This window comes from Rhea americana, unplaced genomic scaffold, assembly GCF_003343005.1.
Source record: "Rhea americana isolate MKP2758 unplaced genomic scaffold, rheAme1 scaffold_7, whole genome shotgun sequence".
Taxonomy (NCBI): Eukaryota; Metazoa; Chordata; class Aves; order Rheiformes; family Rheidae; genus Rhea; species Rhea americana.
This window is the reverse complement of record NW_028186867.1, coordinates 10,379,984-10,407,607: the sequence shown is the minus strand read 5'-3', so window position 1 is coordinate 10,407,607 and position 27,624 is coordinate 10,379,984. Positions and strand designations below refer to the sequence as shown.

At 43.9% G+C, this 27,624-nt stretch overlaps 2 protein-coding genes across 2 annotated transcripts in view; one reads left to right on the top strand and one right to left on the bottom strand.

Annotated features, from left to right (window-relative positions):
• Positions 1-4,036, top strand: part of LOC146586338 (lysozyme g-like) — a 4,231-nt gene extending 195 nt beyond the window's left edge. The window contains exons 2-5 of the mRNA XM_085321604.1: positions 23-121; positions 998-1,194; positions 1,469-1,607; positions 3,004-4,036. Of these exons, the coding sequence (XP_085177730.1) occupies positions 23-121; positions 998-1,194; positions 1,469-1,607; positions 3,004-3,134 (566 nt within the window). The 3' untranslated portion in view covers positions 3,135-4,036. The remainder of the gene's footprint in view (positions 1-22; positions 122-997; positions 1,195-1,468; positions 1,608-3,003) is intronic.
• An 18,014-nt stretch (positions 4,037-22,050) lies between these two features.
• MRPL30 (mitochondrial ribosomal protein L30) lies at positions 22,051-27,615 on the bottom strand. The gene is made up of 5 exons (XM_085321446.1): positions 27,459-27,615; positions 26,887-26,967; positions 26,181-26,327; positions 25,243-25,316; positions 22,051-25,155 (listed from the first exon to the last, which is right to left on the bottom strand). The coding sequence occupies exons 1-5, from the start codon at positions 27,492-27,494 to the stop codon at positions 25,023-25,025; spliced, it is 471 nt and encodes a 156-aa protein (XP_085177572.1). The 5' UTR covers positions 27,495-27,615; the 3' UTR covers positions 22,051-25,022.
• Between the last annotated feature and the right edge of the window lie 9 nt (positions 27,616-27,624).

Genomic DNA, 27,624 nt, shown 5'->3' with positions numbered 1-27,624 from the left:
ACCCCCGGGGTATTTTTTTTTAATTTTTCAGCTCCATCTGCGAGTTACAGCTGCTACGGGGATGTGAGCGCTCTTCAAGCCCCCGCGGTTTCCTGCACGGCCGTCAGAGCCCTGGGCTGCGGTAGGTACCGCTCGGTTTTCCTTCCGCGTCGTTTCCGCCACCCCGGCGCGGCAGGGCATCACCGCCGATCCCGCAGGAGCGTTACGCGCGACGCTGCCCAGGGCAGGCAGACCAAGGGCCCTGCCTGGGCTCCCCTGGGTGCCCTGGGCGCGGGCGTCTCCTCTGCCCGTTTTCTGCCTTGTGCTAGCGCTTTGCGCCGCTGCGTAGCGGGCTGCTCSAGGTGTCCGCCTCAGGGCGAGCCGAACGTCTCTTTAGGTCTGCCTGACCGTACTGCCCAGACCTCCAGGGACGATAACGGGGGGATTCGGCACCTCTCTCCCGTGTAGGCACCTCCACGGCAGGCGCCCGAGCGCGGTGCCCAAGGGTGAGGCTGGATCCACCCGCTCCTCCTCGAGCTGTTGCAGAAGCGGTTACAAAACTCTTCCTATACAGACTGCCAACTTAACYGTTACTACCGTTCCCTGCTCTCGTTTTTCAAACACGGTTTGAAATTCTACTTTTCCAAATGCCGATCGATGCTTGCAGCAGTGTGCAGCAGCAGAAGAGGACTGCGAATGCGCAGTCCCACCTCCTCAGACAGCGGCAGCCGGTGGGTGGCCGARGGTGCCCTCTTCGCCTCGTCACCAGTTCGGAGATAACTGTATTGTAATATATATATTTATTGCATGCCCCCGGTGTAATAAGGATGTTGGCCCTGCAGCTCAACAGTCATGCTCAGAAGTCAACAGGCTGTGTCCGCTCCTCAAACGTCGGGCTGTGCCTGACGCTGCCTTTTCCTTTTCAAAACTAAAATTACAYCTTTCACATACCAGTTCAACTGGAAAGCGAAGATTTCGAAARTGCAGGTACATAAGTTTGCTTTTTCCTATGCTACAGGACTGGATGCAGTAAAGAAGGCTGCTGAGACAGACATTGTACGTCTGAGGAAATACGAGATCCCTATCAAGAGAGTAGCCAGAAATCTGTGCTTAGACCCAGCGCTCATCGCCGCCATCATCTCACAGGAGAGYCGTGCTGGCCTTCTCTTAAATGACGGCTGGGACCAGGGAAGACGCAAGTTTGGCTTGATGCAGGTGCAGCAGAAAGAGAAGGAAAATTAAATATCATGGCCTCCAAAACAGTAATGTACTATGTATTTCAGGGCTTTATCTTAGCAAATGGCTGTCTGATACTCATGACACCACTTAAATACATTCCCTTGCAAGAGTACCTCAAAGTTTCAGCTTAYGTGTTATCCTGAATAAGGTCACTTACTTGAATTATGGCCTAGGARTATGAAAACCTGAAGGAAGCTGTAGTGCTAGTTGTGTTCAGATGGAAACTGATTTTCTTATTTGACTTTCCTAGATTGATAGACAGCATCATAACCTTTATGGAAGCTGGGATAGTGAAGAACACATAAATCAATGTTCAAATATCCTAGTTCTGGCAATTAATGAAGTTCGGGCAAGATATCCTACCTGGACCCAGGAACAGCAGCTGAGAGGTACAGTATCTGCTATATATTGGAAAGGGATGCTCTCAAGGTCAGGTGCAGAAACAAAGAGGAAAGTTGCATTAGCTGCACCTTCAAGATGTTAATAGCTGAGATTCTTAAATCAGAAAAAAATTAATAGCCCCTTTTATTTAACYCTGTTGGTACTTTGGTTTGTGGTTCATGTTTCAGTGTGCACACCAAGAAATTTTCATGCTGATGTAGATTCAGTTTTATTTTCTGTACACTGTTCTGTTAGTGTTTTTCTTTTTTCCCGAATTGTGTGTACTTCTTAAATATCRTAAGGAAGTTTCTAATAACACTTAATTAACATAAGATGATTATTTGTTTTTTATATTACAGTATAGCAGAGCCCTCTGCCTCCGTTGGTGTCATTTTTAAAGGACAACAGCATCAAGCTGGCAGATTTTACAGCAACTCTTACCAAAAAAAAAAAAAAAAAAAGAGTTTTCTAGTTTAAAAGAAACAATCCCAAAACAGCAGACCACCAACCAGACTGTATGTAGATGCAGCCTCCCAGCTAAAAGCCCTGTCCACAGGACTCTCATGTTTCTATCTGCACCCAGAAACTATATGGGGGCATAAGCTGCATGACAGCTTTCCTGCAACCAGTGGGAAATGAGCCCAGCCTGGGAGCTGAATATACTGCCATGACCTAGAGACCTGGCCTGAAGGGAAGAGCAGAGCACGGTGCCTTATAGCCGGGCACATCTACACCCATTTCAGGCTTGGGAAGAAGGCCGGATAGAGCCTCAGCAGGCTTCCACTCGAATTTAGCAACAAAAGTCTGTGGAGCACCCCAAATGTGCAGTTACTGGCCCACAGCTGATGGACAGCCTGAGTCAGGCTCTCTTTAAAGGAAAAACATGCTGTTGTGCTCAACRGACACAGGCAGGTTTTGAGTCATCCTCTCAACTCTTCGTCCCACAAGGGAAATGGTTATTAAGTGCATAAATGAGGTAAAAACAGATGCACAAACCACCAGGAAAGATAGGAATTAAGGCACTGCAACAGCACAGGATTGTCATGGCAGGCTACTAGACTGTATTGAGAAGGCTTGGGATCCACATTTGCTTGTAATCCGTATTATCTGCATTTTACTGGTTTATGCAATATTAATTCTTGCTCTGCCACTGCATTTTCTGGGCCCAGTATGCCATCCCCATCCACATTTGGAGATAGACAGTCATGGATTCCTTCATAATAGAAATATAGATTTTGCAAATTAAGACACTTTTTAACAATTAAGACAAAAKTAGTGATTTACCAAGCCGTTTTATAGATTCAATGAAATGCATTGCTCTTTTAGCTAGGAATTTCTACATTTAAACTGATACTATTTATTTATAAGCCAAAAATATTAATAACTACTTTTCATTTCTTCCAGGGGGAATCTGCAGCTATCATTCAAAGGTTGGCAATGTCCAGGTCTATGATGAAGACCCATGCCATGGAGACAACTCCTATGTCAATAATGTTATTAGGCGAGCCCAGTACTTTAAGAGGCATGGGTTCTAGCTCATCAGTGAACCCCCTCCCAGAGCTTCTTTACAGATGGACTGGTCTTCTCACAACTTGGGGAGAGACAGGAACATCTGAGGAAAATTAATGTTTCATAGGCTAACCCGATAGTGATTGTAGTTTCAAAACCAATTCCTCCAGGGTTTCCTGGTGAGCATGTGCTGGCAGCATGAATAAAGGACTTGCTGCAGCGTCCAGTGACACCCCCCCCCCCCCGTCCTCATCTGTCCCCACTCACCTGGCAGAGGGAACAGGCCATTGCCCAGGGGTGAGCTCAGCAGTGCCTACCAGAGAATACCAGGGACTGTCAAGAACTAGAAGTCATGAGCTCAGGGCCTTTAAAAGGAAGATGGGAACAGGCTGGTTGTGTTTAAATGTTGGATTCGGAAGGATTCACCTCCTCCCATTTGGGGCTGAATTTGGGGCTGACTGCGTGTCCCCTAGATGCAGATGTACAAGTTGTACTGTTCCTGTCTCCGTCCCCATCCACCCATCGAAAAAGGAGGAAAAGGTCCCCAAAGTTAAACGCCTTCTTTCCTCTTGATTATGCTGGSTACATGGCAATGAAGAGACTTCTCTCTGAGTCTTTGATCTTTGGATGTTTCTGCATTAGTTGATTATTCCTGTGGCCAGCCTCACAAGGAAAACAGAAAATACACTTGTTTTGGTCTCCTTAGCCCTGGAGCCCACAGCAGTGGCATGGTTAGTAAAATCTAGAGGGTAAAAAAACAGCAGAAATCCTCTATATTGGGAACACTGCAAGTGCCGTAGAAGGCATACATGTCATCACATGTCAGCATCTGTCCTTCTGTCAGGAATCCCAACTTTTAATTAGGAAGTGAATTGGATTGGGGATTATAAACTTTATTTTGAAAAGTGTTTTTCAATGTGGATGGATCTGGGTGCAAATTTAGGTTTGCTGAGAATTCAAATAAAAATAAATGTTGTATTCTAGTGTTGCAAATGTTGCAGATCTTTGCAATTTCCTCAGAGCCAGTGGGYAGCAACATGCGACTTCTGTAAATAACCCAGCTCTATACTCTTGAAGTGGGTCCAGAGCTCAACCTGAAAATATACAGGGGAAAAGTCCCTAGGAGGGCAGAGGGCTATAAAGAACTGGACTCAGAGTGTGAGGGGGCAGATGCCCAGGCTCTGGGCTCCAAGCAGTACCCTGGACACGGGGAAAAAGGAAATTCCTCTTTAGCCTTTCAGCCACCATTTCAGAGGCACAAGGGTGTTATTCTGCTGTTTGTCACAGATGCCAATGCCCAGCAGCACAGGGTTAGTGTGACCCRTGGCACACGAGTGCAGGCTGCCCACAAGGGTCACCACAGCTAGTGTGAAAAGCTGATTTGGAGTAAGCTTTTGCAAATGGAACAATTTTAACTCCATGCTCTTTGGTTTCCTACGGTCTCACCTGTCACTCTTCTGCTTTTCTTCATGGCAAGGACTGTGCATAATTAAAGCATTTGCAGGCAAATTCAGAGTTTATCATCTCTGGAGACCAGAGGGAGCTATAAGACCTCTCTAAGGTTACTGATTGTTTTTTAAGACTACAGAAAACAACTCAGTGTTGGGCAACCAGAGGTATTAAACTATCCATTGTTTAGTCTTTAGTGAATTCTGCACTATACTAAGAAGATAATTTTCGTAAAATCATCACTTTGTAATACAAACTTTGAAATATATCACATGGCGTGAAATAGCTCATGTAAAATTCGTAGGTTGAAGTCTTTGCTTCGTTATGTTATGTAAACCTCTCACTTTATTTTACCTCCGATAACTCCTTAACTATTAATRTACTGAACAAGACCAGGTCAGAACCATAATGGTTAGACTGAAGGAGCTGAATGAGATGTCGGGGGGAACCAAATGATTTGACAGGGGAGGGGGGATAGAGAAAAAAAAAAAAAGAAAGAAAATCCCATTTTGCCATTAAGCTTTATCACAGCACGGCCTACGAAGCGCCCAGGCTAACCCTCTCCRCTGCCGGCACTGGTGAGGCCGGTGAGGGCACCTGGGTTTGTCGCACCAGCAAAGGTGCGCGCAGAAGYATCGCAACTCAGATGAGAAGTACGGCCTCTAACAAACGTGAGTTAGATTTGCCCCCCCCTTTTTTTTTCTTCCCCCCTCCACGCCACCCCACCCAGGAAAGAGAAGAACAACATTGCTATTAACATTTCCTAATATAAGGGTAGGGCAAGGGCTGAGTTTGGCTCCTTCAGGGAAGGTTTGTGTCGGATACTTTGAAAAAWCTTTGAGGGCAGTGAAGCAGCACGACATTCACTGGAGGTTTTAAAGAACAAATGAGATTAATATTTAACAGTAGCTGTATTTCACACTGCTGCAGAGCAAGGGAATGAAACAGATGTTTTCTTGAGGACCTTTCCAGGCAGGCTTTTCTGCATCAGAATTTGCTGCAAGCAGATAGAAATAATAACAAATTTGAGACAAGGCAGYCAAATTTTATCTGTTTGAGTTCTCTGCTTTGTTTTTAAAGCAAATTGGGAAGTCCGGTCAAGCACTTAATATGAATGTTGTCACAAATGTAGGGAAGCATGGATTCCCTAAGAGAACTTTATCTGAAAGACAGAAACCAAAGGGAGATGCCACCACAGCAATGCAATGCTGAATAACTGCATTTGTGTTGCTATGTTACTTATTGAAAAMGTAAGCTGGGATTTCCTGGCCAAGAAACTGCTCCCAGGACTGTGTTTCTTTTGTGGTTAGGGCAGCAGGGCTTCACGCACACTCAGGACTGCTCCCCAACATACTAGGCACATCTTACGGATTTTTCTTCCTGACAAAATACAACCTCATGTTTTATCCAGGTCAAAAAGGGCAACATTGGTCCTCCATCAAATTCGGGATGTCACATGAGCATAAGAAAGTCTCTGTGGGTCAGACCACTGGGTGGTCTGTCACCCCAGAACTCTGCCTCCAGCAGCTTCAGCAGGAGATAGTACTTGGGGAGGAYGCAAAGGCCTGGCTGCTTTCTGCAGTTGTTCTTCCGTGTCCACCTCYAGCATCCACAATTATTGCAATAGGGATGGTAGGAGTCATGTCCACCCTTTGTCTGGAGATGTTGTCAACGAATCTGTCCTGTCACTTTGGGAAAATGCTAGTAGTTCACAGCTTCCTAGTGGGGCAGAGTCTGGGATTTCCATCCACAGCATTGTCTTTTCCCATAATATTTTTATGGTATTACACCTTCATCCTTCACATATGGCATCACTCCACAYCCTGCACATCCTACTCTTTCATTCCTACAAAGCTAGCAGTGCTGCATCCCATCAATTATCCAACCTCTGCCAAGTCTCTGAGATGCCCATTATATCAGGATTGTCATTTTATGCCAGGCATTAAGGTTCTTCCATCTCATTTTTAAGTGTTTAGCATCAGCCCAGAAGCACCAGCTTTGCTTTTACTTCACTGCTTAATATTGCATGTGCCCATCATTTGTCCTGTTGTTCTAATTTATTTTTACTATTTATTGTGGTTGTGCTGTTTATTTCCCTCCTTCTTTTTCAAAGGTAAATTGAACATTAGCCATGCCCACCTTGAAGATCATGTCAATCCAAAATGGGTAGTCAACTTTCCCCTGCTTCTACCTCTACAGTCATGTTAACTTTCAGTGCCACAGGCTGGCTCTGTCACGATTCAGGTGCAGCCCGTCCTTTCTGGATTAGTTCCTCTTGTCCCACCTCAAACATCCCTCTGTAAGTCATCATAGCCTTGCACTGAGGCCCGCAGTCCCTGCCTGCATCTCCTACTTCACCTGTGCCATAGGCAGTATTGCAGAGAATACCGGYGTGGAGATCCTGGACTCTGCTCCCCTGTCCAGCAGTGTGAACTCAGCGTCCATCGCACCCCTCCTGCTCTCCCGTATGTCATCAGTACCAACCTACCGACTTCCTCTGCATCCCCACCAAACCTACCCAGGCACCYTGTGAGTCTGCCCTGCTGGCCAGGTACCATACAGTGGATGGGAAAACAACTATCTACATGCCTAATAATTGAACCTTCTGCTATCTCCACTTGCTTCTTCCTCTCCCCTCTGCTATAGGAGCATGGTCAGCACAARAGGACACTGACACCAGGCGCAGTCTCATCTGAGAGGCGGGATCCCTCCTTACAGCACTCCCCTGCGCCGGCTAGGGGCTCCCCGCTTGCCTCTGGGGCCCTCAGGTGCAACCCCAGGACATGGGAGCTGCCCCCAGTGTGGGAGCCCCCAGCACCCAGCGCCTCCCAGCCAGGGAGGCTGGMAGATACATTGCACTCTGTACCCTCATGCCCCTCATACACAGCTTCAATGAGCTTAATTGGGTTGGGGAGCTTCTGTCGGTCTAGCTGCTCCTTTGAAGGCACAACTAAGATCACTCGTTTCTTCCCTAGTCATTATTACGCTAATTAGCGGTAGATGAGAAATGCTCAAGAGCAYGGAAAAACCCACACAGAAAGGAACAAGCTGACTCACGGCTCCCTGTGCCTTCACCCCTGCGAGCTCCTCTGCCCGCAGCCCTCTGTTTTCCAAAAATACTTCCTATCAAAGAACTGGAAAAAAAAATCTTATTAAAAGGCACTCAGGGAAAAAATACTTCTGCTGCTGGTCCCATTTCTATGCTTTAAATCAGATTTTATTTTATTAATTCACTGCCTATTCAGCCACAGCTCTGTTTATTACTTCCTCCCAGCCAGCACTGGTCCCAGAAGACCCCAGTAGCATCATTATTTGCTTGAACAGCTTCTGCCTAAAGTTGTTCTTATAAGGTAACAGATTCAGAGAAATTTCTACTCCTATATAGGACAGCTCCTGTTTCAATGCCTCACACATGGTCCAAATGGCAGCAAGAGCTACTACAGCCTTTAMGACTAAAAGACTGTGATGCAGCTTAAAAGGGAGTATTTCTGCACTGACTGTAAAGGGATCACACAATATGGTATCTGTGATGTGGCTCAGAGCTAAGGATTTTTGATAAAGTTTAGCATGTAATCATTGCTTGTGCCTAAAGTCCTCCTAAGRGTTTTATGGGCTTGTTTTTTGGGGGTGTGTTTTTTTTTTAGTAGTAGTGAAAGCTGCTAATTAGTAATATTAAAGCTAATCTTCCTGTGTGCCTTCTGTAATGGCATGTGATGTTTAGGCTTTTCATTACAACTCTACTAAATGTAATCTCAAATTAACACCAGATTAACATTTTTAATTATAGAAGGCATGCTATATCATACACATATAGCTCCACAAGAATCTAACTGATAGAATGTAAAAGATTAATAAGCAATTGGAAAATCATTGTATGATCAGAGGTAGGCAGCACTGATTTATGCAAAAGAAAATAATTTCTCCTAAATCTCCTAGGATTCCATTAATATTTTAGTAAAATTTCAGATAAGGAAAACTGGCTGTTGCTAGTATCTCCTGTCCTTCCACAGCCAGCATAAACTCAGCTCTAACAGTGTATGAACACAGTCATATATATGCTTGTGCCTGATCTAGATCAAATTCTCTGTGTCAGATGGTCTGGTAGTGTATGTATATATATATATATATATATATATATATGTACATATATCCATGTTAATGGTCCCAGAAATACATTGCATCAAATCAGGAATGGGATTTGGATCCTTTAGAGATGTGTCAACAGCAGTCTCAAATTAAGAGATTGTTCTGGTCAAAAACTCCAGCAATAACACAAAGAAATAGAAGAATAATATTAAAAAAAATCTAATATTTTAACGCAACACTATCTTTTGGAGTAGAGCATGTGCAGAACTGGTCATGACAGCTCTTGAAGGATATTACACGTGCAGAGGAAGTTTAGCAAAGGTTGTTGGATCTGCTCAAGCATGTAGAGCAATGTGCTATGAAAAGAGCCTGAGAAGTTGAGCACTGCTCAATTTAGAGAACTAAGCAAAGCGTTGAGCATTAATGAAAGGGTGATTCATATTTTTCTGTGTTCCTTGGCACATACCAAAGAACATTCGCCAAAATGGAAAGGCAAGTGTCAAAGTAAAAAAAAAAAAGAAAAAGAAAAGGATATATTCTTGCATCGATGTGTAATTAGACTGTAAAATTCATTGATTCATTGATCTGGAAAGGTATCAGATCAAGGAATTCACAAAACTCAGCAATGGTTTGGGTAAGTGCACAGTTACAGAAATTAGGAATATAGAGAGCTCTCCTAATGATAAAAATCCTGGCAGTAATTTTTTTATATCTTTTCCTTAGAATTGGAGACAATCTCTAACAGCACACATCCGTATGTTCAGGGCAGCAAGAGGCATATAGGGGAGCAGATCACCCCAGAGATACTTGCCCTGAAGCATCTCATCGCTGCAGGCTTCTGTTTCTGGCTCCTGCCAGACCCGGGAGCAGCCGCCTTGTGGCAAAGGCAGCCTACGGTATCCTTGGCTGAGTGTTGCCATCAGGCTGAGGGAAGTGATCCCTATGCCCATCTGGCGCTCGTGTCCAGTCTTGGGCTCCCCAGTTCAAGGAGGACACTGACATGCTGGAGCAAGGCCAGCGGAGGCCACCAGGCTGGTCAGGGCTGGAGCACAGGATGTACGAGAAGAGGTTCAGGGACCCAGGTCTGCTCACTTGGAATAGAGACAGCTTCAGGGGGACCTTTTCAGCTGCTGCCATGGAGCTTATGGAGAAGAGGGAGTTACACTCTTCTTGGAGGTGCACAGCAAGAAGATGAGAGGCAATAGTCATGGGTTGCAACACGGAAAATTTGGATTTGGTAAAAGAAAAGGAATTTTTTCACAAGTAAAAGTGAGTGGTTAAGCATTGTAACAGGCTGCACAGAGAGCACGGGGAATTTCCATCCTTGGAGACACTCAGAACACGACAGGACCAGGCCATGAGCAACCTGATCTAGCTTTGAAGTTGGCCCTGCTTTGAGCAGGAGGTTAGACTAAAGACCTCCAGAGGTCCTTTCCATCTGAAGTTATTCTGTAATTCTGTGATTCTGTGAACATGCAGCCAGAGGGAAGAATGGAAGATGTAAATGTGCTCTTCACAGCAAGCCCAGTGAGAGAYGATGAAAGAGTTATTCACTATGCTGCAGCTTGCCCCATGGAGGAGTTCCCCACGTTGGCTCTGGACAAGGAAGCAGGAGCACACTGGCATGATTTAAAGGTCAGTTGTCAAGGGCCAGGGAAGAGCGAGTCAGTGAAAACAGAGAGAAGCCAACACCCTAAGGAGTTATGGACCTGGACTAAAACAGCAGCTCTAACATATGAATTGGCATTTTGGCATCCGTAKCCCTTTTCCTGAATAAAGCCGAGCTTTGTTCTTAGAGTTAAATAAGCAATATTTTAAGAAGGCTTTTTTGGGTCACTGCATTCTCCTGACTACAGGCTACCAAAGAGAATAAATTCAAGTAGCAAAGCAGACCAGACCAGCTGGGTAAGTGCTGTTGATACACAGGTACCATAGTCCCACTGCAGGAGCATGAGAACTGCAGGAGAAGTGAAATCATGAGGCCTGAAGGGGAGTCCTTACAGAAAACAGAAAGAAGATGCAGAAGTTCAGCTAATCCTGTAACCACAGCAACCAATCAATCTCTGACTCGGTGTATTTGCCCTGTTCTCTCCAAATGAAAAGGGGTAGAAACTCCTCTTGCTCTATTCTTCCTCTTCCTTGAGCTTCCCAAGAGACATGTTAAAATAACAACCTGCTTGGGCGAATATGCCAGAGCCACTAAGCACTTCTCTGCCTAGTTATTGTTTGAGCGATAAAGGTAAATCTGGGGGATCAACATGCAAATCACCAAATGACCCCCAGCATCGTGCAGTGGCTCCACATCGTGGAAATGTTGTCAGAAGTGAGGTGATACCCCGGCTGCATGTGTCGTCGAAGGGGATGGGGGCTCATGAAGGACCACTGCCACAGAATACAGTTGGGACCTTTCTGTCTGACACCAGCTGCAGTCAGCCCCACGGAAAAGGTAGGACTTGGGTCTCCAGCCCATGAAGTCCTCRTGCACTTGGCTTTCTGCCGTCTACGCCCTCTTTGGGGCATGGCTGCAGCCTCCAGAGAGAAAGACCAGAATCTCACAGCAGTGAATGGCAATGCTTTACCCTGTAGTATTTTGGGTGGTGGGGTGAGACCAGCCCCCCCAGCTGCCTGTACACTGGCTGCAGCACGACAACTTTGGCCAACATGCTTCAGGATGACTCCGCATATCCAGGCCCTGATGCATCCCTTTTTCTTCCTCCTCACATTGTGGCTCCCCAAAGCCAGCTCCGGGCACGAGCTGGGGTAGAAGAAAAGGGAGGACACCAGGCAAAGGTTTCAGGCTGCTGGAAATGGCAGGCAGTGGCAGAAGAGTGTTTGGAAATGCTGTGCGTGGGAAATGGAGGGAGGGAGAGGTCTCTCCGGCACAGGCAAAAAGCTTGCTCTGCAAAAGCAAGGAATTGTGCAACCCTCTGATTTAAGCAACCGTAGTCAAATAAGCTTTTATTAGCRTGACGCTGAGGTCCTGGGCACTTGGAGAGGAGCTGGGTGTTATGGAAAACTAACCAAAGCAGCAGAACGGCGGTGCTCAAAAACCATGTGAACAGAGCGTGGTGCAGTGGGGGGCACCCTCCAGCCCGGAGGAGATGGCCAGGAGAGAGCTGGCCCCGTGCAGTGCAGCTGCAGGTCCATCTGTGCTTAGCACACTGCCTAAAGGTCGGTCATATAGCTAAGGGTCACGTAGCTAAGGGTTGGTCCTGGCCCTCTTTTATTTAGCAGACACAGCCCAGGGTGCCGGAACAAGACCTGGAGAAACATCCGCAGGAAAGCTGGATAACTTGTCTTTAGTTTTGGCATCATCGCAGTTCCTTCCAGGAACAGGTTTTGAAACATAATGAAAATGTGGGTACAGAGACGCCCAGAGAAAAATAGTTTTTTTGGGGGAGGGGTTTTGAAATCTGGGAAATGCCACTCCTGAGAACATACTTGTCACCATGCCAATGTCTATAATAGCCCAGGCTCTGTTTACATTAGAAAACTTACTGCTAACTAAAGTGGTCACAAAACCACAGCCCAGCACATTTCATCAGTGTCAGATTAACGCAAAAAAGGGAGGTACTTCGCCATATATATTAAACTTCTCGAAGCCTCAGTCCTGTGGCAGAGGCTGCACTGAGGGCAAGGAGGTAAGATACCATTCAGGGCAGGAGCTCAGCAATGCCATCTCCTTGGTGGCCCAGAGGCAACAGGCTTTGCTCCAAGAGGTTTCTGCTTGAATAAGGATGCCAAGGTTTGTCCCATAGTCCTGGATTCAGCTCACCTAAATGCCGGGTTCTCATGTATTTGTGAGCATTTTTCCCTTCCTTAACAGCTAGAGAGGAGAAATAGCTGCTCCCAGGGCACAATTCATCCTAAAGTAGATATCCAGGATAAATTAGACAAACTGCTTCTTGAAAGTGCCTATTTCTCTCTATTGAGTATGAAGAAAGTCTTCAGAGGATTCAGGCAAAGTTGTCTGCATGCAGAAATCATGGTTTGTATAAAGGATATGGGCACAGGAGAGGTGTTCATAGTGAGAGTGCCACAGCAAAGAGCACTGAAGGTTATGAATTTTATTTTTCCTGAATCAAATATTGAATGTGAAGGAAGTTACCAAGACATCCTATAGGAAGCAGGTTCTAAATATCAGCAAATCTGGATGGCCACAACTGCCTTGTGAATGGTTGTGGTCTGCTTCGTGTCAGAAGAAGATCTGTATACATCTCACTTTGCATATCCAGCAAAGAGAAATAGCCCATCATTCAGGCAAGGTTTCTTTGTGTTTGTTCAGCATGTAGTGAAATATATTTATGTCTTCATCTTTGCCAGTGCTGATTGATTTTCAGACTGTTCTGCACGCTCGGGAAGAACTGTCCCCATGCGTCTGATGCTGGTGCTGCTGGGCCTCGCTGCCCTCCTGGGTAAGTCTGGCATCTCCCCCTGCTTCGCCAAGCCCCTAAGCCAAAGCAGCTTCCCCAAACCAGGAAGCAGAAGAGATGAACCCATCTTCTCACTGCTCCTGCTCCAAAGTCTAGCCCGCATGATGAAGAAGAGGGTTGCTTCAACATCAAACCTGTTGCCACTAAATTATATCCCACAGCAGAGCCCTCCCGTGAGTCCTGCCGGGGCGGGCGTCCCGGCGCTCACGAGGAGGGACGGCGGTGGCCCCTCGGGGCTCCCCATGCCTGCACCCCACAGCCTGCCCTGCCCACCCACCACTGCGCGCCCGGGCTGCAGCCTCCTCTGGGCTTTCCTTGCAGTCACAAAAGCTTTTAACTGCTTCGATCCTTCCGTTTAACTTTCTCAGGTACCTCTCAGAGCCGGACTAACTGCTACGGTGATGTAAGCAGAATTGACACCACTGGGGCTTCGTGTAAAACAGCGAAACCAGAGAAATTAAACTACTGTGGTGAGTGTCACTCTTCTGTCTCAGGGCTCCACTTTGCAGCAAGCACAGYAATCCAAAGTGCTTTTATATTTTCAAAACGCTGAACACCCACTGCTGCATGATCCTTTGGAACATCCCTATAGACCATCAYCTATTTCCTTCAGACGCAAAGCAAAAGAAAATTTTGATGTAATTCTGTCCATATTGCAATAATTACACTAGGGCTGATTTTGACTGAGAGAGGTGGCAGACAATTCTGAGCCTTGAAAATTATTAAGAGAACCTCTTTACTTTTTATTTGAATTACAGGAGTTGCAGCTTCCAGAAAGATTGCCGAACRGGACCTACGAAGTATGGATAGATATAAAACTCTCATTAAGAAAGTTGGCCAAAAACTGTGTGTCGAGCCAGCTGTGATTGCTGGCATTATCTCTCGAGAGTCTCATGCTGGCAAAGCTCTGAAGAACGGCTGGGGTGACAATGGAAATGGATTTGGTTTAATGCAGGTAYTTGCTGCTATTCCCGTAAAACCTAATAAACAAATATCATATAAAGAAGAGCAAACCTCCTAAATATATCATCCATTACCGCAGGGAAATGACATTTTGCTTGACATTTTTAGGTTGACAGAAGATCACATAAACCTGTGGGAGAATGGAATGGAGAAAGACATCTTATACAGGGCACAGAAATACTAATCTCAATGATAAAGGCAATGCAGAGAAAGTTCCCACGCTGGACAAAGGAACAACAGCTGAAAGGTAATGTACAGACTATAGATTTTGTTCAGGAGAAAAGAAAAACTTAGGATAAGAACATACTGAATAATTGCCTGTGTTCCTTAATAACTACATTTCTGATAGACTTGCACTTAGCTTTTCACTAGTGGTGAAGTTTGTCTGCTTTTTTGTTTCACAGGCAAAAAGACAAGCTTCATCTATTCTGTTTTGTTTCTGCCTTTCTTTAGTTTGGTATTCTATCTGAATTTTCAACACTGTGCAGCAAATATTTATATACTTGAAATCTGCTTTATATTATAGCTGAACTTTCCTTATCTGACCATGAGAAAACTGCAACCATTCAAGCTAATAGTTCTCTAGCTTACTTGAATGGAGCCAGCAGTTTACTCCGTATGGCACAAGAGACAGAGATGAGGGGTTTGCAAAATGAACGGGCTTCCAGGGAACTGCAAAACTCTGCCGTGCAGTGTGGAAAATCTATGTGCTTCTTAGCAGGTTGCACCTTGCAGCCAGCATCACCCCGCTGGACTGCTGGGGGTGTCAGTGCGAGCTTGTTTTGCAACCAGCTCAGGTATCTCTCCCTTTCAACGCAGCATATGGGGTAGCATATACAGGAGCAGCTATAAGACAAAGCACATGCAATGTATGATTATGTTTTAATTCTCTTTTAAGAGCAGTAATTTTAAAGAATTGATAAAAAGTTACAAGGATGTTGGCTCTTACATAGTATTATGAATAAGCCTGGTGCAAATGAAAGGGTCGTGCCAGGCCAGGTAAATGGTGCGAGTTCATCATGCTAACATATGTGAAAAAAAAAACAGTACCATTCTGACATTTTCGTGGATTCAGGAATAAACAGAAGCTGTTTGCAGAGTCTCAGTTAAGTCAGGAAGGCTCTGATAATGACACTCCCCCCCCCCCCAAAAAAAAAAGTCCTGGTAAGCAAAAACCTTCAAAATGAGTAAATGCAGGATACATCAGGCTGGAATTTTCACTGATTTTTTTTTCAGTCCGTATGATTCCTTTTGCTGTTTCATTTCAGGTGGGATTTCTGCCTACAATGCTGGTCCTGGGAACGTCCGAACCTATGAAAGAATGGATATTGGCACTACTCATGATGACTATGCCAACGATGTGGTTGCACGAGCCCAGTATTATAAGCAACATGGATACTAGACTTGGGAATCTTCTTTACAGAGTAACTTCCTTACCATTACTTGCATGACACCCATGAGGGAGATAAAACGCAAAGGAGGAAGATCTATCCTGCAAATCTATACTGATGCAAATTTACAGGAATGATTTACTTGAATAAGAACTTGCAGACTAAAACCCCAAATTTTTAAAACGATATTCAGTAAAACACTGGTCATGTAGTTCCTTTAAAAACATTATGCTTTGGATTTTATAAAAGGAATATTATCAGAATGTTAATAATATTTTGTACTGTCTCTCTATTTCTCTGAGTTATGAGTACTATTTTGTTATGCTATTGATAATTTGCTACCTTCTAAATCTTAAAATACATTTATGTCAAAATCTGTCATTCTCTTAAGAAATCAAAATGAAAAAAATAGTTCTTTGGGGGTTAGCTTAATGATTTATTTTTCAAAACTGCTGGATATCTACACTATATTATTGGGTAGTCATTTTTTCTGAATTTTAATTTTTCATATAAATGCATAGAATAGAGATGGATGTTTTCAGTTGGATAGAAATAAGCAAAGAGAATTTGAATAAAAGTGTTCTTAGCAAATGAAGCAGGACTCCAATGTACTCACATTTTCATGTGTGTTGGTGAAGTCTAAATAAGGACAATGTTAGTTTTAGGTAGATAAAGAAACTAGAAAGGAACAGGACGAAATACATGCTTGTGCTTCATAAAATTCTTTCCTTTTTCCCTCTGTTGTCAAAGTCTTTACACTCCTGCCATGTAAAAGAGTGACATTCAGTAAAACATCAGTCTTTGGCATATTTACTGCTCCTATTACTTCTAGACCTGCGATTGACCTCTCTTTTGGGCAGGGGTGGGAGGTAGAAAGGCAAGGAACGGAGAGGGGTAGATGCCGATTGAAAATCCATCATTTTTCAGGGCCAAAGGAAAGGTTGGCTTTGGTCTGCCAGCAAGCAGTGCAAGCTGTACCTTTTCCACTGGTATCAACTTGTGTGCGGGGAGAATATCCTTTTTCTTGATGTGCAGTCCTTCGAGGAGTGTAAATAACTGTATGTCAAAATAACTAGACGAATCACTGGCTGCAAGAGTCTTAAACAAGTATGAAAATGCAATCCAAAGCCATTAGCAGTGCACCAAGTTATGGTTCACATCCTCCTAGGAGTGATTAGAGACCATGTTCCAAACATCCAGCACGGATTTACACAGGGTAAGTAGTGCCTGGCCAACCTGTTTGCCTTCTGTGATGAGAAGACTGACTTTATGGAAGAGAGGGAGCAGCAGATGTTGTATACTTCGACCTATACTCTGACCCAGCCTCTCATAGTATCTTTATGGCCAGATTGGTCAGGTATGAACTGGAGAGGCAGACAGTAAAGTGGGTATAAAATTGGCTGGACTGACAGGCTCAGAGAACCATTATAAAGTCCAGATGGTGACCAGTTACTAGTGGCATCCCTCAGAGATTGATACTGGAGCCGGTCCTGTTTAGTGTCTTCATGAACACCTTGGGCGAGGGACAGAGAGCGCTCCCAGCAAGTCCACAGATGATGGGGTTTTGGGGGACATGCAACACCCTGGAGGCAGGACTGCTGTTCAGAGGGACCTGGACAGGCTCGAGAAATGGGTTGACAGTAACTGAACTTCCACACTGTGAAGGTCAGCTAAGACAAACACAAAGTCTTGTACCTGGGACAAAATAATCCCATGCCCCAGTAGAKGCTGGGGGGACAGCCTAGAAAGTAGCTCTGCCGAAAGCGACCCAGAGGTCCAGTTGGACAACAGGACCCAGCAATGTGCCTTAGATGAAGGCTAAGAGCATCCTGGACTGCATCAGGAATAGCATAGCCAGCAAGTTGAGGGAAGTGATCTTTTTGCTTTCTTTGGTGCTTGTAAGACTGGATCTGGAGCACAGTTTGGGCTCCCTGATACAAGAAGGACATGGACATGCTGGAGCAAGTCCAAGGGAGGCCGTGAGACTGGTTGGGGGCTGGAGCACAGGACATAGGARGAGAGGCTGAGGGCCTGGGTCCGTTCAGCCTGGAGACAAAATGGCTTTGGGGTGTGGATAGAGAAGGAGCAGGTACACACACACAAACRTAGAAATATAGGTAGTCTTCAATTTTTGGCTTTCTTTTTAAGCAGCAATGTATATAATGTACTTAGATTTTGCTCATCATAAGGAGATGGACCTTTGCTGTACTTGCATGRGGTCATGAACAATACTTCTGAGATACTTGAGAATTTATCTAAAGTCTTGACTCAGTTTTGCAAGACCTAAAGCTTGCAAAAATGAATTTATTGCAAAAGATACTGAAATGGTGCAATTTATGTAAGATTCCTGGATTGGTCCTRTTTGTAGTCTTCTGTGGGTCTTTATGTCTGCCGATATGAGAAGTAGAACTTCTGCAAAAAGTCCTGAGGAGGTTAAAAACAAAACCAGTAAAAAAACCTTTGCAGTGTATATTTCAACTTGTTCCCTCTCACAGCAATAGCCACTGCTTTCCTTCTTTCTGTGCTCTGTTGGATTGACAAAATAGGACTCTATGTATGTCTTTTGGATTGCTTAAGTGCTAAGCTATAAAATGGAGCTTTGCTACCTTGGTGTCATAAGTAAATTTCTTAAAGACGAACCCTTACTAGAGGAAATAAATAATTGCCGAAGTGAAAGATGAGATTCATGTATCACGAATAGCACAGTTTACTGATGAAGCTATACTACCTAGAAATTACATGGGAAAAAGAAAAGCGGTTCCACTTGGTCCTGGCCAATTTAATCCCAYATCCAGTACTGAGAGGCCTAGGATTTTGCTATGTGTACTTTTAAAACAGGAGTGCAAGGGTAACCCACTCAGAATATTTATCACGATTAGGCTTCTGTGTCTCTGTGTGAGATACAGAAAGGGCCTAAAAGCACGTTTTACACTGCCTTATCATTGTTTTGTATCAGAATGGTCCTCTCTGACCTCCTTTACCTTTCAGGTCTCTCTCTTTTGCTGAGAGAATCTCTAYTAAATTTGTCAAAACTCTGAAATACTGGCTTACTGGAGTGGAAAAGAGGCTTGCCTTTTAAAAGGAGGAATTCCTTAATTCAGAATGCTACTAGCTACTGAAGGTAAAGAAGAGCTAACAGTCACATTGATCACCACAGCCTCCACTCACTATTTAAACATTTCCAGGCAGAGTTGCTCAATTTTTACTCTCTGATTCAGGGAGAATCACCATTTCACTGTTTCTCTGGTACATCAAAAGCTCGGTGAAGCTGGAGAGGACATGCACTTCTAACAAAAACACAAGCAAATGGAAACCCAGTGGAAAGTCGAGCCCCAGCTCTAGGGTTAAAAAACAGCTAAACACAGAGCAGTTTAAAAATAGCCCAATCCTTGCTCATCTTTGCAGCACAATGCTAAAAACAGTGTGTTATTCATTGCTGCTGCTTCCTCTGCTTTGACTTTAATTGAAAATACTTCAGCAGCTGTGTGATATAGCATTAACTTTCTTTTCAGTGGGAAACACGGCCAGGCCTTGGCACGGGCATGCTTTGATTGACGCTTCTGCAGATGAGCCTACGCTCACTCCCACACTGAGAAGCTAATCTCCAAATTCCTGCCAATTAATACCAAATCTGCTTCTGGAAAATGTCAGCGCCTGGCTCCACGGTTGTTATCTCAGTACTTGCATCAGACGTTTGCAGCTTATAAGCAAGTCTCTGCCTGACAAATCTCTCACTCCTGGAAACCACAYTTACCTGATTCAGCTTCTTCCCCCTTCTTCCCACTCTTTCTTTCAGTTTTTTCCACTCTTGATGATGATCAGCAAGACAAGCGAGTCCTCTGATAGGTGCGTGTTCCCGTTACCTTCGAGCGATGCCCACAGTAACACCTGTGCCAGCCCTCGCCTTTCGCGCRCTTGCCCAGAGCAAGCGGCCCAAAGGCACCAGCGGCGATGGAAGGAGCATCGGTCTCCACGGTGGAGCACCGGAGGGCCGGCAGGAGCTAACGGCACTCACTTCCCGGGCTCRGTGTGAAGGCAACACAAGAGACTGAGTCTCAGGAAGCATCTGTACATCACTTTCACTGCAGGACCACATCCTGACTGGTTTTCCATAACGTTCCTGAAAGACGAAGGGAAGAAARAGGAAGACGAGATTTATCTAACATTGGAGGCTGCTGAACATCTCGTCTGACAGCAAGTAAATGGGGAATTTAGAACGTAAACTGTTATSTGGGCGCTTTCAAGTCCGCCCAAAGCCAACGCCTGCTCCATTCAGACACAGCGGCAGTGTAGCTTGGGGATCACCTCCTCAGTGACAAGCAAGAGCTYGGTGTCTTGGCTACAAAGAGCACCAAGAAAAGTTGTAGCTGGTTCTTCAGCCTCGGCGGCCAGCCTAGAGCCTTCAGCCTGCGGCAGCACAAAGCCCTCTCGGCCACATCTAAGCGGCAACCTACTTCGTGTCACACACGTCTTGTAGGCACCGTAATGCAGACCTGCCATTCCCTGCCAGCTGTCCAAATGTAGGCTTGGGAGGGGAAAYGTTTTCCAGGTCCTGCGAGGCTCCATGCATACACACAGTGCCGGCTTCTGCAAAACGTATGTCATTCAAACTCTAACATCTGTGCAAGGCTCGAGAAAACATGGGAGGAAAGCTACCTGCCTGCCTCAATTCCTGGGGTGCAGCAAAAGCAAACTAGTACACCCCTCAGCATTTTCTCTCAGCAGTAATAGAGTAGTGGCACAGGTCATTTGGAGATTTTAGGCCTCATCTGGAGTACTGTGTCCAGTTSTGGGCTCCCCAGTACAAGAGAGACATGGAGCTACTGGGGAGAGTCCAGCGCAGGGCTACGAAGATGATCAGAGGGCTGGAGCACCTGCCCTATGAGGAACGGCTGCGAGAGCTGGGCCTGTTTAGCCTTGGGGAAGAGAAGACTGAGGGGGGATCTGATCAGTGTTTACAAGTATCTCAAGGGAGGGTGTCAAGGGGGTGTCGCCAGACTTTTCAGTGGTGCAGGGACAAGAGGCAACAGGCATAAACTGAAGTACAAGAAGTTCTAGTTGAAAAGGAAAAACTTCTTTCCTGTAAGAGTGACRGAGCACTGGACCAGGTTGCCCAGAGAGGTTGTGGAGTCTCCTTCCTTGGAGATATTCAAAACCTACCTGGATGCAACCCTGTCTAACATTCTCTASGTGACCCTGCTTGAGCAGGKGTTGGACTAGGTGATCTCCAGAGGTGCCTTCCAACCTCACCAATTTTATGATTCTGTGTGAGATTACTGGTTTATGAATCATCTTCAGAGATAGTTTGAACTTTTGGTGCTTATTTATTTCGGTTCTATATGAGCCATTTCTGTTCCACGTTACTTCCTCTCAGAGCGGACAACTGGGTTTCAGTTGCCTTTAAAACYTTTTTGCGATCTTGAACATCAAGCTCTATACTGGGGCTGCTGTGACTTTTTGCAGCTGGCTCTTCAYGTGAGGTACCAGCCGCATCAGAGAAAATCGTAAATTGAATCATTCAATGACACAACACAGGATGAATTCCTCAGCTTAAGGGAAAGGGCTGCTCAAACAGAGAGAAATGGTATTTCACCCTCACAAAATTCACCATGGGGGGGATGCATGTCAGCACGGACTAGCAGTGACAGGGAGTGTGTCCAGCGCTGTCCTTACCGACTGCTTGACAGGTGTGCTCCACACGCCGTAATCATTTGGGTTTGCACGTTCATCCGAGGTGTTGACTTTCAATACTCTCTGCAAATCCAAATCCTTAGCAGCTGCAGCTCTCYAGCACACTCCTGTTCCCGGGTCTTGGCCTTCACAGGCTTTATTATATCACAAGCTCCCTCCTGGTCAGCACTGCTTTGCTTCCAGCAGCGACGGGGGCCGGTTGTTTTTTGGTCAGGCTCTTCCTAGCTCCGAACTCATAGCAAACATTTTTTTAACTCCAGTTCAAAGGGCTTTAATTTTTAAGAAAGTAGCAGTATTCGTGCTGCAGAGTAGAAACCTTGTGGTGCTCGGGCAGACGCATGGCGAGCTGGTTCCTGGCCCCACGTAGGAAGCGCACTGAGTCTGCTGCCCGCAGCYGAAAACCAAAAATCCTACCTGGGTACGTCAAGTTACGAGTTGCCTTGGAGATGCTCTAAGAAATATTCAAGAAAATCAAAGAGAAAGTGCAAGGTTGGAGGGCCAGAGGGATATGCAATGCCTCTCATCGAGCCTGTTCCTCTCTCCCGAGAGGATTTCCCTCATGATCTAACACRCATCATTATTTCCGTGAACGCTGATTACGGTTGGCACCTTTGTTAGAGTAGGGTCCTTCAGCCCAACTGCAGTACAGATACGTGTGAGGTTCCTAGCGCAGTCAGATAGGAAGGAATATACACAAAAGGAAACAGTCGCACTACCTACCAAAGGTGCTACGTTAGCCTAACACAAGCAAGGGGATGAGGATTGCCAAGTCTGGTATAAAGAACGAAATTACGATTTCATTGCAATGTTAAAACACAAAAGGAACACCTCAGGGAGGAAAAGAGCTGGAAATGCTAATATCATGGCCAAAAATAGCAAGGAAGAAAGAGAGGAGCTACAAAATAAAGGAACACACTTAAGCTGTGAACTGTGTTTGGTCTTTTATTTACTGAAGAATTATCATCTTTATTTATGTGTTTCTTTCATTTTCATTTCAGGTGGGATTTCAGCCTATAATGCAGGAGTTAAGAACATCCACAGCTATAACAGAATGGATATTGGCACAACAAAGAATGATTATGCCAATGATGTGGTCACAAGAGCCCAATTTTATGAGAGAAATGGATACCAAGAAAGATACTCGAGTATTGATTCRATTTGAGTCACTGCTTGGATACTTTGCTTTCAAAAAAATACTCTGGATTCTCCCCCCAAAAAACATTGAGATGCGGGGAGGGAATGAAGCCAAAAACAAGCACAAGCTTTCAATGGTTTTCTCAGCCGAGACTAAAAAAATCACTTTAAAAGATAGTATCACTAATAATCCAAACTCTAACTTATTGTTTGCCATTTATTTTTCATCTCACTTTGTTAGAAAATTCAAGCAGAGATATCATTTGTGTTTTCAGTTTCTCAAGCAGGAGATTAATRCTGCAAGAAAGAGTCATAACATTGCTTGACAAGTCCTCTCTTAGATTCTATCTATAAATACATGTGTTTAGTAGTGGTACAAAATTTTTTAACATATTCACTTATTAGGTCTGTATTTTGGTAATGCTGAAGTAGCTGATTATTTGCAATAAATATTGTACGAGTTTATTCTTCAAAGAGTGCCTTGTATTATATCATCATTTACTTTAATCACTATTAACTCTGGAAATGTGACCCTAAAGTAGCTGTTTCCCATGACAGGAGAGAAAATACTAAATTACTCTTTAAAAATAATTCAATTAATATRCTTCATTTTAGCCTTTATGGTTGCAAACAACCTGTTCAAAATCAAGYTGTTGTAATGAATACTTTTACTGAAGGTATATATTCATGTAGATTCAAGATTTGGGGTAGGAATATCTACAAATCCATCATGTTTTCAAAAATCACATGAAGTTTATAAAATCTGATGCAAGTTCATGCATAATAAACATTCTTTTAACATATCATATTTTAAAGCATTTTGGGAGACAGCCTGATCCCTTGGGCTGATTTAGCTATATAGTTTTCATTTTTCATGAAAACTGCCACCTTGTCAATGATRGACAGTAGTAGATGTCTCTTGTAGCTAAATTTTACCCAGAAATACAGACACCATCTAAAGCACTTTCCATTCTCTGTACTTAGGAGGCAACAATTAACTCTAACCAGATAGTTTAATCACATATTTTAAATTTTGCATAGTACCAAGCAAGCATCCTCCTAATTTTTTGTTCATTAATTAYGCTTTTCAGTTCACACTGCAGTACTTTGGTAGCTTGTGGCATCCAYAGGGTTTAAGATCCTTTATTTGTACATGTACTGCSTATGACCAAACTGGCAGCGCTCCCTCTGTTGGAGATTCACCAGGCTGCAGTGACAGTGAAACAAACCCTAAAAAATCCTGGCTTGGGCATCGCATGCAGCCACTCCTGGTACAATTTTGCATTTGCTGTCCCTCAGCACCCACTTACATAATTTCCTTGGTCCTAGTACTTGTGCCATCTCCTTTAAACACRCCCAGTACCTTGGATGCACTCCACAGTTCCTTCAGAAGAGCTGAACCTTCAGATTTACTAAGCAACTCCCATTGAGAGCATGACACCACAAATGCCACACAACAGACAGCGCAGAGTTGTAACACACTGCAGTGCAAGATGCTATGCAAGTATCTGGGTAGTAGTGGAAAACAACATTCATCTGCCTCATTTTTACCTTGCAATTCTGTATCCTTTCAGCTGGAGTCAGTATTTTCTATGTCCTTCCAAATACAGCCTGCAGCTCATTGAGAAATTGAGATTTTTCAGCTTAACTTTGCACTTCTGCCTTTGGCCTGTCTGTAGGACCCACTAAACTCTTCAATATCAGTACTCTTCTCCTGCACAGAGTACCTCTAACATTTTATGTCCCTCTGCTGATATRTCTATTTCTGTGAACTCCTACTAGTGTTTACTCTTCCCTGCAAGCAAGCAGACAGGATAAACTTGCATTTCCAGCCTGTATCCCTCTGATCTTCTCACAACATACAGTCATTAAGATCAACTCCTCTACAATTTGTCTAGTGTGGGAGAGGCTCACAGCTTGGTAAACTACAGACTTTACACTCACTGGAATGAAAACTACTTTATCATTTGATAACAGCAGCAGCTTTCTGATTTTGACCACAATTGTTAAAYTGTAAATAGAGATATTCTCAAAATCACTGCACAYTACTATTCAAGATCCTTCAGTGGAAAGCAGTACTTTCTAAGTTCAGGGCCCATAATTACTAACTTAAAACAAACACACAATGCTTCAGGGTCTCCATATTTCTGAAGTCCACAATGTAAGCACAGAAAGAGCATTAACTTTCACATAGACTAAAGATCTTAGGCTATCATTACCTGTAGAACCAAGAAATATGTATACAGTAAGAGAACACATTTCCCAAAAGACAAATTTATATAACCTACCAAGATTTGAATCTCAKCTTCTGTTGCTGCCAAACGGAGTTCAGATAGAGCCTCTTAGGCTATGAAGGAGACAAGATGACTGTTGACTCCATGACTGCCTCCATCGATGATCCTCTCAGTTGGATGGCCAGTCAATTCTTTTGGAATTGGTAAACAGAGTGCTCTTCAATCTTTTCTTAGAGCAGAAAAGGTGAAATCATGCACCTTCATTCTAAACCTTTACTGTTAACTGAGGAATGCACTAACCAGGAAAAAAAAGCCTATCATTCATTTAATTTTCCAGGAAAACATTAGCAACACTAAATTTTATATTTGTATGCAAGTAATTTTTCTACAATCTTTTTGAGCATCAGGGTCACCATTGCCATTTTTAACAGTCAGGCTAAGAATTAAGGTAACAGTTCATATATACAATTCAGGAGTTCTAATTTAGGAGTTAAATTATTTATTTTATAAAATATAAGTCCAGCCAGTAAACCTCATGACTTAATTTCTTTCTGTTCCACAGGTTTCAGACGCTGTTTAATTACAAGCTCTCCCTTGCTCGTGAGAAAGGTGTCTGACATTTCTTCTTCAGTTGGCAACCCATGAGGTAGCTTCAGTGGCTGTATTCTATAGGCAAAAAAAARTTTGTTTAGTAAAGTTCTATGACAAAACAGTTATATTAAATGTTCTGAGTTAAACAGTCAGTCAACAAACCTTATCAAATGTTTAACAACTTTTAGTTTGGAATTCACAGAAGGGATGTTTTTGTGCAGTCTTGGCTGATGTGCCTATAAAAAAAAGATAGACTAGGTTTTCAAAAGGTATTTCCAAAAATCAAATGTCTGTTCACTGAACTTGTCACACTAGCAGTAAAAGAATAAACCATGTATGTAAATGTAAGATTTACAGAWGTAGCAGTAATGTATCAAGAACAYACCTAACAATATGAAATCAAAACTTGATCAAACTCCCAATTCCAATAAAAGGCAAATTCAGCTCTATGTCCACTATGTTATGAATATACTCAGATTTCTTCCAAACATTAAAAATAGTTGTCAAAAGCATCTGTATAGTAGTAAATAATAAGTAGTAAATATAGTAGTTTAGGGATGAGACTGCTTACTTAGATTGAATAAGTGCACTATTTTTCTTCATAATATACTGATAAGAATCTTTGCACTAAGTGAATAATGGTTTGCACAAACTCTTACAGTTTGTCCTAAAATTCATCATACCTTTTGGATTTGTAAGCCCTTTCATTAATAAACAAGGCCTACTTGCCTACTTGCAATATATGAATAACATGTCCCTCAGAGAAAACTGAACTTAAAATACTTGCAAATCTCTTCCTTATTATTTCAGCAGAATTCTCAAAGTAAAGTTCTCTTCATGCAGAAGCATCACACAGTGATATTCTGAATTCCTACTAAATGGTAATTTGCCATTAATGTTCCTTTCCACTCCTAAACCAATGATCAGTTTCTTAGTTATACTTAGAGCAGCACTAAAACAAACCAAGTTTTGTGCTTCCAAAACTGAAGTTAAAAAGATTTTACACACACACACACACATATATATATATAAAGTTTTGCCCTATGTTTCTACTTTATTGATGTACGTAAGTAGTATGAACGAAAAAAAACAAACCATACTTTATCTAGTCCAAGATCATGTATTATCTTCTTTTCCCAGTATGGGCGGCCAACTACGCTTTTTATTCTAGTAACAATGTGGATTTTGTGCGGCTGCTCAGGGTCACCTCCGTACTTTTCATGATCTCCAGGTCGTGGCTGAAATATCTAGATTAAGAAGTTCACAAAACCACAGGTTTGTTCTTTAAATATCTGAATTGTTATTATATCTAACAAAATAACTCTCAAAAAAGTCTTTCGTAAAGATCTTATGTTTTAATTACTTTCTTTTCAGAAGACCAAAGCACTGAAAAGTGACCTCAAATTTAGCCTTTATAATATTAGGGTCACATATGTATTTTTAACAGTTTGCAGATGAATATCTTAACTCTTAGGTTAGGCGAAACAACCGCACAAGATATGTAAATGATGCTCTATATCACTGCAGCATTTAATCCACATACACCTAGTACAAGCACCTCTGTTTAACCTGTGAATGATAATTTTTTTGCATGTGCTTTAAGAATAGTTTTAGAAAAACAGGCAATTAAAACTAAGCAATTTTTGCAGATAAGTAAGTTAAATTGTACAGGTAAGCAAAGTATTCAGTCTTCTTGGCTTTAGGAAGGTAATTATGGATGTTTGTAGAAAGCTGTCACACCAGAGAAAGCACGGAATTAAGAAGTCAAATACTGATTTTCAGTTTCTCAACTACTGTAGCACATACCGAGTCTGGAATTCTTGATCTGGTAAACAGAGGACGAAACCATACTGGGCAAGGTAGCCTGTCCACACTTTTCCTCAGTAGCTACCAAAAAAAAAAAAAAAAAAAAGTCCAGAATGTACTCTAGAGTTCTTAGCATTCACAAAGAGATTAGACAAACACTCAAATCGAGACCGGGGGAGTATAAATTCTGTGTTTATTGTACTTTGTGGTGGTTGAAGTGGGGGTGGGGGAAAGGGAGGGGGAGGGTTGTGGACCCCAGGCGCCCGCAGCTCCTCGGCCTTCCTAACGGCCGCACTCTCACGCCTCGCTGTCTCCTCAGGAGAGGCCCCGCCGCCCCGGGCGACGCCCCTGAWGTTTGACCCCTCACACGACCTGTAACAACCCCCCCCCCCACGACACCTGCAGGGAGACGGTTAGGGAGGGGCACCGGGGCCCCTCCCCTCCGCCGGTGCCGCTTCGTGGCGGCCTCCCGCAGCCGCAGGCGGAGCGCGTACGGCGAGACACACAGCCCCGAGCCACCTAACGCCCGAGCCGCAACCCCCAGCTCGAGCCATCGCCTCCCCAGCACCTACCTGGCGCAGGCCGCCTCGCCCCGACGCCACCGCCATCCTCGCGCGCGGGCTCCCGGCGGGACGCAAGCAGCGCAGCGCTTCAGTTCCGCGCCGGGGGAAGGAGAAAGGCGAGGCACCGCGCGGCGCTTCGGTTTCTATTTCCCCAGCGGCGGGTGAGGCGGCGCGC

What these genes read in the sequence shown, in the direction of transcription:
- MRPL30 (XM_085321446.1), bottom strand. Translation starts at nt 27,494, where the DNA reads ATGGCGGTGGCGTCGGGGCGAGGCGGCCTGCGCCAG. An exon ending in GATCAAGAATTCCAGACTCG is followed by an intron (nt 26,328 to 26,886) that starts GTATGTGCTACA and finishes TTCTTAATCTAG; the next exon opens with ATATTTCAGCCACGACCTGG. An exon ending in GTTGTTAAACATTTGATAAG is followed by an intron (nt 25,156 to 25,242) that starts GTTTGTTGACTG and finishes TTTTGCCTATAG; the next exon opens with AATACAGCCACTGAAGCTAC.